General features: G+C 35.1%; 3 protein-coding genes across 3 annotated transcripts; all 3 read right to left on the reverse strand.

Annotated features, from left to right (window-relative positions):
- Nucleotides 1-407: 407 nt before the first annotated feature.
- LOC132269664 (glutamate receptor 1.2-like) lies at nucleotides 408-2599 on the reverse strand. The gene is made up of 5 exons (XM_059770916.1): nucleotides 2141-2599; nucleotides 1635-1938; nucleotides 1112-1497; nucleotides 595-917; nucleotides 408-489 (listed from the first exon to the last, which is right to left on the reverse strand). Exons 1-5 carry the CDS (start codon nucleotides 2597-2599, stop codon nucleotides 408-410), a joined length of 1554 nt encoding a protein of 517 aa, XP_059626899.1.
- Nucleotides 2600-2684: 85 nt separating this feature from the next.
- On the reverse strand, nucleotides 2685-3942 carry LOC132269665 (glutamate receptor 1.2-like). Its single transcript, XM_059770917.1, has 2 exons — nucleotides 3840-3942; nucleotides 2685-3481 (listed from the first exon to the last, which is right to left on the reverse strand). Exons 1-2 carry the CDS (start codon nucleotides 3940-3942, stop codon nucleotides 2685-2687), a joined length of 900 nt encoding a protein of 299 aa, XP_059626900.1.
- A 2634-nt stretch (nucleotides 3943-6576) lies between these two features.
- LOC132268378 (glutamate receptor 1.4-like) lies at nucleotides 6577-7786 on the reverse strand. Its single transcript, XM_059769232.1, has 2 exons — nucleotides 7419-7786; nucleotides 6577-7059 (listed from the first exon to the last, which is right to left on the reverse strand). Exons 1-2 carry the CDS (start codon nucleotides 7561-7563, stop codon nucleotides 6797-6799), a joined length of 408 nt encoding a protein of 135 aa, XP_059625215.1. The 5' UTR covers nucleotides 7564-7786; the 3' UTR covers nucleotides 6577-6796.
- Between the last annotated feature and the right edge of the window lie 4462 nt (nucleotides 7787-12248).

Here is a 12248-nt window from a genome sequence, read left to right on the forward strand (position 1 = left end):
ACCGTAATTGTAAAAAAAATTAGTTATCCAAGCCTGTAAAAGACCGAACCTGACTGGAATTGGGTTTGATTGGGCTACCCAAATTGCAGTCTTCAATGAATATGGTGAGTTGGTGGTTGACGGTGAGAAAGAATCCTCTGAGCGCGAACGAGCACGGGAAGGCGGCCTTATTGCATTGAGAGATTACATAATAGGTGAGTGAGCCTTATTTTGCTTCTACTTTATTGTTTTTTTTTTTTTTCATTTTAATTTCTTTGTTTGATTTCAACTTAAAACTTGGTGGCTCTTGTTTTGTTGAATTATTTGCTTTATTATTTTGTATTTGCCCTTAATTGGTTGACAAAAATATACACTTTTGCGTTAATTAAGTTGGTTTTTGAACTCTTTGTAAATTACTGGCCTTTAATTCATTCGTTAACAAGGGTTGGCCCCAACATTTGGGAAATTAGAATGTGTTTTAGCCCAATAGTGATATCTAAAGTTGCATTACTGGGGTGGTAAGCAAAAGAACAATAGTAATAGTTGAAGCATTTCGAATTTGATTATCTGGAATTGGTTTCTACAATCATATTACGACTTCTACATAAAACATACCTTACCGTATGCACTAATTTTCCCCCAACTATGCCTACAAAATAATACTTTATGACATTCCATTTTTCACAAAGCAAATTGATTAAGAATATGACAAGAGCTAAAGCTGAACCGATCCCATTAATCAGAAATAAACCACTAAAATTGTCGAGGTTCAGAGCGTTGGGATTATTGCTGGGGCTACTCAAAGAGTCCTGTTGGGACATAAAAGATGATTCACTATTAAACCATGCCTTCTCCATCATCATAAGCTTTCCTTCTATTCTCAGTTTCATAATTGCCCTTGAAATTTCAGGAACCAATGGTGAACCTTTCAGGAAAACCTGTCATAAGAAATCAACCATAGTATATTAATTATAGTTCGCATAGACAGATAAATAAAGAGAGGAAATGTCCACATTATGCACAAGGTCTGTATATTATTTCTATTTATATGCCTGCATATGTGATGACATTGTTGTTCTTTTATGTTCATGTGTCTCTGTGCAAAACCAATTTGTTTAAGAATGATACTCACAAAGCCAAAGCCATTGGTCTTTGATTCTGATGCGATCATGGCATAATCTTGGGAATATCTTGCAAGGAAGATCTTGACGTATGGGATCTCATCAATGATAGCGAGAACACCACCATATTTAGTCCCCCTTGATAAAGCATCTGCATATTCCTTAGGCGAAGAATATTGCATAAGGTTAGTGTCTTCAAAATTCAGGTTGCTGACAATATCTCCTTTTATGAGAGAGCCACTTTGGTATCCTATGTAATTCTCTTTTGATGTTAGCAGTATCTGTTGGACCGTCAGCATTGAAGATAAAGTTACAGTGTAACTTGAAGTCAATATAAGCACAACGAACACCCAAACAATTACTGTAAATCTTGACAAATTACTTAATAACTTTTCTCCTGCAATGTCAAACACCAAAATTTTGGTTCTTAATTTAATTTAATTTAATTTTTAATTTTTTTTTTCTGGAAGGTTATTTTGTTTTGTTTCAATGCAATATGCTTTTACCAATTAAAAAAATTACAAAAGAACTTACTATGAGCAAAAACAAGGGTTGAGAAGGAAAACCAGAAGACCGTTCCAATTTGCTGAGAAGCTGAACCTTGGAATTCTTCATTTATTGGATGTTCAATAACCCAAACAACAAAGTCGGTTAGGATAAAGAAAGCAGCACTTGTCAGCCATAGATTTGAATCAAGTGGCTTCAAGAAGATCCACATGTTCTTATTGTCAACCCTTGCTATTGTTCCAACAGCCAAGTCGGTATATGGCATTGTAAAGTCAACATATAGAGATCTATTGGCCGTTATTGCAGTATCCCCCACGACAGCATCATAATTCTGAACCATTCAAAAATGCAACATACATTAAAAAAACCACTATGCAGATATATATAAATAAGCTAGCATTCATGTCTAGTTGCATGTTTTGTGTCATGTGTATATGAGGGAATGTGTGTGGGAAATGTGAAAAATGTTTCCCGTACTAAATATTTGTGAATCTCTTAGTCGTGATATTGTTCTACATTTTGAATTGACGTACCTGAAGATAGACTTGATATACAAGATCATTATAGTTTCTTGCCGACTCCCCATTGGAATCCTCAAATGGAATAAACTCATATGATTCAGTATTTAGTAAGCCATCAATGGCAGCATTGAATACATCAATGGAGAAACCAATGGCAGTTGTTGCATTTGTTTGAGGATCACGCTGCACCTTTATCAACTCTTCGAACCCTTGATTCACTGGTATACCAATTCTTAGCTTTCTACATTTCATTTGCATCAACCAACCTTTTGGAGTAGTTGTAGATCCTCCCGGCCAGATAATGGTTTCAAGACCTATATTAGTACTTGAAGACCTCGGATATTTTTCACTAATAGATGGATTCATTTCTTTAGTGATTCCATCAGCCAGTGTCCAAAATCCAACTATTCTCTCCCCATTGCCTAATACATTGACTAGTTCAAATACCCTAGAGATTAGTTTCCCGTTCATAAATTGGAACTCACCACTTAAACCCCTAAATTTAATTTGCAATAACTCGTTTAGAATTATTGAGCCACTTTGAGAAGCTCCAATGTTAGCTAAGTCTGTTATGTTCAATGCTAGCTGCATTTTGTTCCTTGGTTTGAGAAATCTTATCTGCTACCTTCTCCACTGCCCTTGTTAGGGCCCAAATTGCATCATATGCCCATATGCCAAACACATTTAACTCCATCATTTCCTTATTGGGGTTTTCCATATGCATTTTCCTTCTCCATCTTACAGTGAAGTTGTGGAGCTCGTTTGATGGTGGAATATAAGACTTGAAACCTAGTGCGCCTTGTATTGACTCAATAAGTACAGAAGAATCCATTGAATGCAAGAGGTCCATAGTCTTGTCAGTTATAATCCAAGCATATCCCTTACTTATCATTCCTAACCTTTTGACGTTTAAGAAAAAACGAGACACTAGAGAAGGTGAAACATGCACAACAAATATTGTTGTTTGGAGAGTACTACTCGTGAGATTATGGAGCTCTACGAGGATTTGTTCATCAGTGGCTGAGAGAGAAATGGCACTCTTATGAGCAATATGAATGTTTTTCTCTTGGAATGAATCGGCCAAATTTGATATGATTTCTCCCTGCTCATAAATAAGGATGACGTTCGTCCGTTGAAATGATTCTACAATGGAAGCAACACCATCAAATTCAAGGATTTGGTCTTGTGTAAGTTGAACAGGGTATGGATATTCTGTTGACAACATAGGACTCCCAGAAAGATAAAGGATAGGAACTTTGGCCTTGTCCCCCAGTGCAGCCAAGAAATTCGCTTCAGGTGATGTTCCTAGGCCTATAATTGCTTGCACCTTCTTGTTCTCCAAAAGATCAAGACCTACATTGGGCAAGGGAAACAATTTACTAGATTATTTAATGTCATGGTAAAATCCCAAAATTTCAAGCATGAACTTTGGCTTCTAATTTCAAACATATCAGTCTGGAAAGAAAATGATAGGTTTATGAAAATGATAAAGAATTCAAATGAGTTTTCTTTTTTCTTTTTTTTTTCTTTCCTTGGCAAAAGGAGCCAAATCCACTTAGGGGACCAAACAGTAGCCTTTTCTTTTATATGGATATGAGGCTATGCATGCCAATAAATAATGAATGAAAGATGAAAAAGTCAATTCAGGAAAAAAAAAAACAAACAAACAAAACTCTCAAGGATTCATGAAGAATGTAAAGCGAAAACTCACCAACAGATAGAGCACGCAGAGGTTCTCCCCCCGAATCCTTTATGTGAGGAACTATCCTTGTTTTGTAGTGTTTGTTTAGAGTATAAAAATCAGATATTGCCATAATAATGCAGCTATGAACAACCTTCCAACCAATGATCCCATATCCAGAATTACTCCAACCTGAATTTCCTTCATTACACCCATACTACTACTTTTATTTGTGCTCGGTACTTCTGCGTTTAGTTGATAGAGATAGCTCAACAATATTATAAGTGAAATGAAGATATGGTTCTTCATCCTGTCTCTCTGCCAGAGGAAATGGGTGCTTAATGTATATATACATATATATAGGTATAGGTATAGGTTGGTTGAATATGAACCATTGAACCTAACAATTACAAACTACTTATGTAAGAACTACAAGTCTACCTGAAAATATATGTCTAGCTGTGTCTAGCGCGTTCAAGTTAGTATCCAGTGAGGAAAGTAGAATTGTTAACCGGCCTTTAAAGAAAGACAACTTCAACTCTCTCTCTCTCTCTTTTTTTTTTTTTTTAATCACTTGCAAGTTTAATGATAGCTCATCAAGAAAGGAACAACTTGAAGAATTTCAAATATAGCAACTAAAATTAATTGTGAAACAAGAAAATTAAAGTTTTTGTTAGGAATTATGTCTCAAATTCCCATTATTATTAGTTTCTATTTTAGAGTGTAATTTTATGGTAATTTCTTATAGAGACGTGAATTGGGCTTTAAGAAATTGTAATCCTTGTCCACAAAGGAATTGGGTATGTAACTCTATAAATAGACACTTAGACTATTGTTGAGAGTTATGAGTTCAGAGAGATGTAGCCTCATGAAGGAGTACGTGGATGGTAGGGGTGAGTTACGGATTTGGTAGAGTGAACACTGATGGTGAGAGGGAGTCTCGTGGCGTACACGGAAAACTCGGTCAAGAGTTTGTGTGCATGGTCCAGTGTTGAAATTCTCTACTATTGTAATATCTCTACATATATAATAATTCTCTTTTCATCCGTAGATGTAACCCTGATTTTGGGTGAACCACGTGTATATCTTGTGTTGTGGTTTGAATTATTGTTTTATTTCTTTCTTTTGCTTCCGCTGTGCCCCAACAACTGGAATCAGAGCCAAAGGTGAAGGAGATTCAGAAAACATAAGAAGTCTCAACATGTGCTACAACGGGCTTCAGTTGTAGGTAGAGTCAATCGGCTTGATTACATGGCATAGAGCTTGAGCAGTCAAGGTGGAGCCTTGGGGTTTGACTGATTGAGCAACGTATAGTGAGGGGATAATCCGAGTTTTACAATAAGATCGCGAAGATTGAAGTTGCAGAGAATTATCCAGATTCAATTGCCATAAGAAACGATGATTGACGTAATGGAATTTGAGCCAAGGCAGAGATTGTTAGGAATTATGTCTCAAATTCCCATTATTATTAGTTTCTATTTTAGAGTGTAATTTTATGGTAATTTCTTATAAAGACGTGAATTGGGCTCTAAGAAATTGTAATCCTTGTCCACAAAGAAATTGGGTATGTGACTCTATAAATAGACACTTAGGCTATTGTTGAGAGTTATGAGTTGAGAGAGATGTAGCCTCATGAGGGAGTACGTTGATGGTAGGGGTGAGTTACAGGTTTGGTAGAGTGAACACTGATGGTGAGAGGGAGTCTCGTGGCATACACGAAAAACTCGGTCAAGAGTTTGTGTGCATGGTCCAGTGTTGAAATTATCTACTATTGTAATATCTCTACATATATAATAAATCTCTTCTCATCCGTGGATGTAACCCTGATTTTGGATGAATCACGTATATATCTTGTGTTGTGGTTTGAATTATTGTTTTCTTTCTTTCTTTTGCTTCCGCTGTGCCCCAACAACTGGTATTAGAGCCAAAGGTGAAGGAGATTCAGAAAACACAAGAAGTCTCAACATGTGCTACAGCGGGCTTCAGTTGTAGGTGGAGTCAATCGGCTTGATTACCTGGCATGGAGCTTGAGAAGTCAAGGTGGAGCCTTGGGGTTTGACTAATTGAGCAATGTATAGTGAGGGGATAATCCGAGTTCTACAATAAGATCGTGAAGATTGAAGTTGCAGAGAATTGTCCAGATTTAATTGCCATAAGAAGCGATGATTAACGTAATGGAATTTGAGCCAAGGTGGAGATTGTTAGGAATTATGCCTCAAATTCCCATTATTATTAGTTTCTATTTTAGAGTATAATTTTATGGTAATTTCTTATAGAGACGTGAATTGGGCTCTAAGAAATTGTAATCCTTGTCCACAAAGAAATTGGGTATGTGACTCTATAAATAGACACTTAGGCTATTGTTGAGAGTTATGAGTTGAGAGAGATGTAGCCTCATGAGGGAGTACGTTGATGGTAGGGGTGAGTTACGGGTTTGGTAGAGTTAACACTGACGGTGAGAGGGAGTCTCGTGGCATACACGGAAAACTCGGTCAAGAATTTGTGTGCATAGTCCAGTGTTGAAATTCTTTACTATTGTAATATCTCTACATATATAATAAATTTCTTCTCATCTGTGGATGTAACCCTAATTTTGGGTGAACCACGTATATATCTTATGTTGTGGTTTGAATTATTTTTTCTTTTTTTCTTTCTTTTGCTTCCGCTGTGTCCCAACAGTTTCATCATCACAATACTAGGAGTAGTTACAAAAGAAAAAGAAAAAAGAAGCTATACTATTGATTTACCAATTTATTGATGTGTTTTTTCGTCCAACATTCAGTACTCTTGACCACATGGTTAAGATTGACTATTATAATTTTCAACAATTGCAAAATCAACCAATGACTATTTTACATTGAATTATTTTGGTTGTGGACAAAGTCATTGTGGAAGAAAACGTCTCTTAAACGTCTGATAATGCTTTTCTTTTTTCATATTTACGTTTATTATATGCACACACACATATAAATTGCTGTGTATTTCTGTTAAAAACGGCATGCAAACGAATAACTGAAGTTGACATTCGTCCATTGAAATGATTCCACAACGGAAGCAACACCATAAAATTCAAGGGTTTGGTCTTGTGTAAGTTGAACAAGGTATGAATATTCTGTTGGCGACGGAGTCCTAGAAAAAGAAAGGATAGGAACTTTGGCCTTGTCCCCCAATGCAGCCAAGAGCATCGCTTCAGGTGAGGTTCCTGGACCTATGATTGCTTGCACCTTCATATTCTCCAAAAGATCAAGAACTGCATTGGGCAAATGAAGCAATTTACTTGATTAGTTAATGTCAATGTAAAAGCCTTCCAATTTCAAGCATGAACATAGACTTCAAGTTCAAAAATATCACTCTGAATTTTTTTTTATTTAAAAAATGATAGGTTTATGAAAAATGATATAAAATTCAAATCTTTTTTTTTTTTTTTTTTTTGGCCAAAAGAAAGCCGAGTTGACTCAGGTGACCAAATAGTAGCATTTTCTTTTCTATGCATATGAGGCCATGCATGCCAATAAATAGTGAATGAAAAATGAAGAAGACAATTCAGAACAAAAAAGCTTAAGGTACCAATTCATTAAGATGCGCGTGGAATGAAAAATAGAGACTCACCGGCAGACAAAGCACGTAGGGGTTCTCCCTTGGAATCCCTGATGTGAAGAAGTATCCTTGTTGTGTAGTGTGTGTTAAGAGCATAAAAATCAGATATAGCCATGCTAATGCAGCTATTAACAACCTTCCCAACCAATGATCCCATATCCAGAATTACTCCAACCTGAATTTCCTTCACTACACTGATATTACTACTATGATTTGCGTCGATTTCTGCATTTAATTAATAGAGATGGCTCAACAATATTAGAAGTGAAATGAAGATATAGTTCTTCATCCTCGTCTTTCTGCTAGAGCAAAAATGAGTGCTTAATTATTTATAATGTGAATCACTAATACTATTATGTAACTACTAAGAACTAATGAACTGCAAGTCTACCTGAAAAACCCTTCTGCCGTGTCTAGCGGTTCAAGTTAATATAATAGTGTGCCGTGTGAAAAGTATAGTATTGTTGACCGGCCTTCAAAGAAAGAGAACTTTGTCTCTGAAGTTTACTTTTCTTTCCTTTTCTTTTTTTTTTTTTTTTTTAATTTAAAAATTGAAACCAAAGACAATCTCAATTGATATTGTAAAAGATCCACTACACAACAAATACATTAATTTTAACTAAATAATCTAAGTCTTGCCTTTGTATTTCAACAACTTGAATGAAACACAACAATATGTTAACATGAGAGAGAGAGAGAGAGAATGAAAAAAAAATAAAAAAGACTTGAATGTTCAATGATAGCTCATCGATCAAGAAAGGAAACAAAAACAATTAAAGAAGTATACATATATATAAACTAAAATTAAAAGTGAAACGAGAAAAAGTCTTATATTATAAGTAGAAAAAGGAGAGTGCAGAGGAAGCAGGGACAAATAGTCATCTGCATATAATGATGCAATTGACTCTGGATATGGACATTTATCTGATCACTTGCAAAGTCATCAATGTCGACTATTCGACATTCCACTATTCTTGTTCCGAAATAAAGACTTTGAAATAAAGAATCTCTTGTGACAGAAAAATAATAATAATTATTATAAAAAATAAGAATCTCTTCGACTTTGGTTGCTGGAAATAATTAGTACGGCATGAGAAAAGTCAACGTTAAAAAGTTTTTTAATAATTTTTCCTTAAACAACTTAGACACATGAATTATAATGTAAGTTCGTTTAAGGACTAGTTCAATATCTAAGGAGATCGAGTTCGTGATAGTATTCGAAAAGCAAATGACGTGTAGGATGGTGTAGTTCAACACCTTCAGAGATTATTATTATTATTATTTGACTCAATAGGTGCAAGTTGTAATGAGAATATTCATGTCGACTATTCTACATTCAGCTATTCTTGTTATGAAATAAAGACCTTGAAATAAAGAATCTCTTGTGACTGGGAAATAATAATAATTATTATAAAAAATAAAGAATCTCTTTGACTTTGGTTACTGAAAATAATTAGTACGGCATGAGAAAAGTCAATGCTAAAAAGTTTTTCAATAATTTTCCCTCAAACAACTTAGACACATGAATTATAGTGTAAGTTCGTTTACAGGATGGTGTAATTCAACACCTTTAGAGATTATTATTATTATTTGAGTCAATAGGTGCAAGTTGTAATGAAAATATTCATGTCGACTATTCTACATTCAACTATTCTTGTTATGAAATAAAGACCTTGAAATAAAGAATCTCTTGTGACAGGGAAATAATAATAATTATTATAAAAAATAAAGAATCTAAAATTCACGTCGCTGTCCAACTAAGCCGACTGGGTTGCCAACTCAGTCGGCTGAGTTCCCAACTCAGTCGGCTGAGTTCATGCTGACTCGTCTTCTTCGTCTGTTCTCCGTCTGTTCAGTCTCTGTAAACCCTAAAACTTCATTGTTAAGGCCTTTAAGCTTCAACCTAAGTCCCATACGTCAATTCTAAGTTATTTTAGGTGTTTTTTTCCTCAATAGGTGCAAGTTGTAATGAAAATATTGTGAAATACTCTATTTCTTATGTAATGTTAAATTGATTTGTCATGTCAACAAAATGTAAAGTATTTATCTAAATTATTATTATTTTTCATCAAGCCTAAGTATAAAGAACAACTCCGTGCACTAATCTGTCTGACAAACTATTCCATGGTCAGATTCTCTACGACAATTACAAACCGTAACGCAATCAAATGACCAGTAATAATTTCTCCCTCCCCTTGTCTCTGAAAATCACCCAATGGACTGACTGGTAGCCACTGCAACGGCTATCTAGCCTACCTTCCATTTGAACAAATATATGGGCTGAGCATGATTATACCGGTCTTGTCATCTGGACTTCACTCAATTGTAATACTTCATTGCATTTATACCATCCTATAGCACTATTGGGCTTATGGAGACCAAGTCTCAATATTCCGCCAATGTACATTTTACACGTCAATGTACACTTATTTCACCATCCAGGGGGAAAAAAAATCAATAAAATGTATAAGGAGAAGCTAAAATACACCTTTTAATTTCATAAAGCTAAAATACAGTTGCAGTTGATGCTTGTAATTTATGTGAGCTTTCATGACTCAAATTGCAACATGAATTATGAAAGTCATATTTTTATTTATTTATTTATTTATTTTTCTGTTAAACAAAGAATCAACCTATTCCCTTCATATGATTCATAATTACTTGCTTCAAGATTTTACTACTTCTTGTGACAACAAGGTGAAGTAAGTAAATAGCCCAAGCAATGAAAAAAAATTGTGATTTGTGTCATAAAAAAGGAATTATAAATTTTAATATTTTGTTGTATCTAGTTAAAGTTGCAACTCTAGCAAGAGGTATAATTCAGGCTCAACTTGACATCTGAAATGAAATGACCAATTCTAACCTGACTTGTAACGTACTAAACCGGAGGTCCGGATCGCTAACAGGGTCCTTACCCGAACCCGATGACATGCTAGGGGTAAAATGGTTTTTTTATAATATGAAAGGATAATCCATCGTAAAACTAGTCAAATGAGGTTTCACAGTCACCAAATATGAATTCCCAAAAATGCCCTTACCGGTTCAAAGCAAATTCTGACACTGTTTCACTAAAACAATCATAACTCTCAACATAAGTGGAATATGAAGATAGGGTTGGTCTCGTTGGAAAACTAACTCAAAATCCTTGAAAATGGGCTTAAGAATGACCTCATTTGGGCTTGAAACGAAGAAGTTGTGACCGTCCGAAATTAAGTGATCCAAACTGATAATGTAATGACCCTAAGCTGAATACCGAAAATAAAAAAATTTTAAAAAAATTTCGGCATGACCTCCGCTAAAAATGGTCTTATAACAACCTGTTCAACCTATCCAACCTGCCCCAACACACAATACAAAAGAAATATAATGCATTCCCCAATACCACAACATCAACAACCTTCCCAAATTAGCCCATCATCGTCATCCCCTTCAACTTAAGCATTTACATGGTCTCAGTTTACAACAAAAATAATCAAGTATCTTAGTTATGTTACAGGGCTATAATTTGCAAAAAAAAAAAAAAAAAAAAAAAAAAAAAAAAAAAAAAAAAAAAAAAATTACTCTTTTACATAGTTTGAGACAATACAAAAAAAAATGGACCAAGATACAAAAGATAACAAAATACAATTCCTAATCTTCTCAAGCTTGCGGGGGATTGTCATCCACTACTTCTTTTTCAAGCCCTGAAAAATGTTAAATAATAGGGGTGAGCAAAATTGCTCAGTAGGTAGTGCCTAATGCACACCTCTTGAGACCTCCGTGAATCCACACAATGAATAGGAATAAGGAAATTGGGATCATACCATACCGGGAGTAAAAGTATAACTACGATACCACATCATTAATCCAATACCACAAATAAATATGCCATGCACTGAAATGTCGTGCCATGCAATGTCACTTCCCATTTTCCCCAAACCATTTCTAAACCGTTAGTGAACCCATCCCATGGCAACTCCATGGCGGCACAAGAGGAGGATTGGCCACTGTCCCTGACCCATGGCAACTCCATGGCGTCATTTGGGGCCCAGGTAACTCAACCACAGTAGGACGATCTCCCTAATCCCTTCTAGGCCTCACTAACGCAGCGGTCCCTAGGCAACTCCTAGGCGGCCGGGTTTTTCACAAAATTCTTTTCAATTTTTTTTTTCCCAAAAATATATATGTATATATATAAATTTATTTATTTATTTGTCAAATTCATGTTCCCATCTCTTTCCCAATGAAGTACATAGATGCTTCATGCCTTTTTAGTCATAGCAACATTTATCATCACACGCCAATTTTAAGATTTAATTACTTAGCATGCTTCACAAGAAGTTTAAAAAAAAAATAACATACTTCCTTCAACAAAATTCTAGCATGGTAAACAAGTAAGACATGGAATTAAATTCATATAAGCATATATTTCATGTAACACCAATTAAAACACATAAACACATATCTCATTATAACAATATGATCATTTCAAGGAAAAACTAACACAATTTAACATGCTTGACAACAAATCAAATAAAGTGAATTAGAAACAAAAAAAAAAGTGAATTAGGAACCCCTATCTCTATTTTATGCAAAACCCCCAATTTTCACCTCAAACCCTCAAAATGGGTCACAATTTTCGGACTCCCTAGAATAGCCAAAAGCTGAAATTGTTGGTATGGATTTGAAGATCTCGTCGTGGGCTTCAATTTGCCGCAAACGGCATCCAAAATTTTCAAGAGATGAGTAAGAAATCAAGGATTGAAGTTGCAAAAGAAAAAAAAAGAAAAGGAAAATACAGAGGCAGCGAGAGAGAGGAAACAAACTGGCCGAGAGAGAGCTGAGTGAAAATAAAATGGGTCT

This window comes from Cornus florida, unplaced genomic scaffold (genome assembly GCF_030987335.1).
Source record: "Cornus florida cultivar Cherokee Brave unplaced genomic scaffold, ASM3098733v1 CherokeeBrave_3.0.0_Hap2_Chr08, whole genome shotgun sequence".
Lineage (NCBI taxonomy): Eukaryota > Viridiplantae > Streptophyta > Magnoliopsida > Cornales > Cornaceae > Cornus > Cornus florida.

What these genes read in the sequence shown, in the direction of transcription:
- LOC132268378 (XM_059769232.1), bottom strand. Translation starts at nt 7,563, where the DNA reads ATGGGATCATTGGTTGGGAAGGTTGTTAATAGCTGCATTAGCATGGCT. An exon ending in CCTACGTGCTTTGTCTGCCG is followed by an intron (nt 7,060 to 7,418) that starts GTGAGTCTCTAT and finishes TGCCCAATGCAG; the next exon opens with TTCTTGATCTTTTGGAGAAT.
- LOC132269665 (XM_059770917.1), bottom strand. Translation starts at nt 3,942, where the DNA reads ATGGCAATATCTGATTTTTATACTCTAAACAAACACTACAAAACAAGG. An exon ending in TCTGCGTGCTCTATCTGTTG is followed by an intron (nt 3,482 to 3,839) that starts GTGAGTTTTCGC and finishes TGCCCAATGTAG; the next exon opens with GTCTTGATCTTTTGGAGAAC.
- LOC132269664 (XM_059770916.1), bottom strand. Translation starts at nt 2,599, where the DNA reads ATGAACGGGAAACTAATCTCTAGGGTATTTGAACTAGTCAATGTATTA. An exon ending in TATATCAAGTCTATCTTCAG is followed by an intron (nt 1,939 to 2,140) that starts GTACGTCAATTC and finishes TGAATGGTTCAG; the next exon opens with AATTATGATGCTGTCGTGGG. An exon ending in AAATTAGTGCATACGGTAAG is followed by an intron (nt 490 to 594) that starts GTATGTTTTATG and finishes TTACCACCCCAG; the next exon opens with TAATGCAACTTTAGATATCA.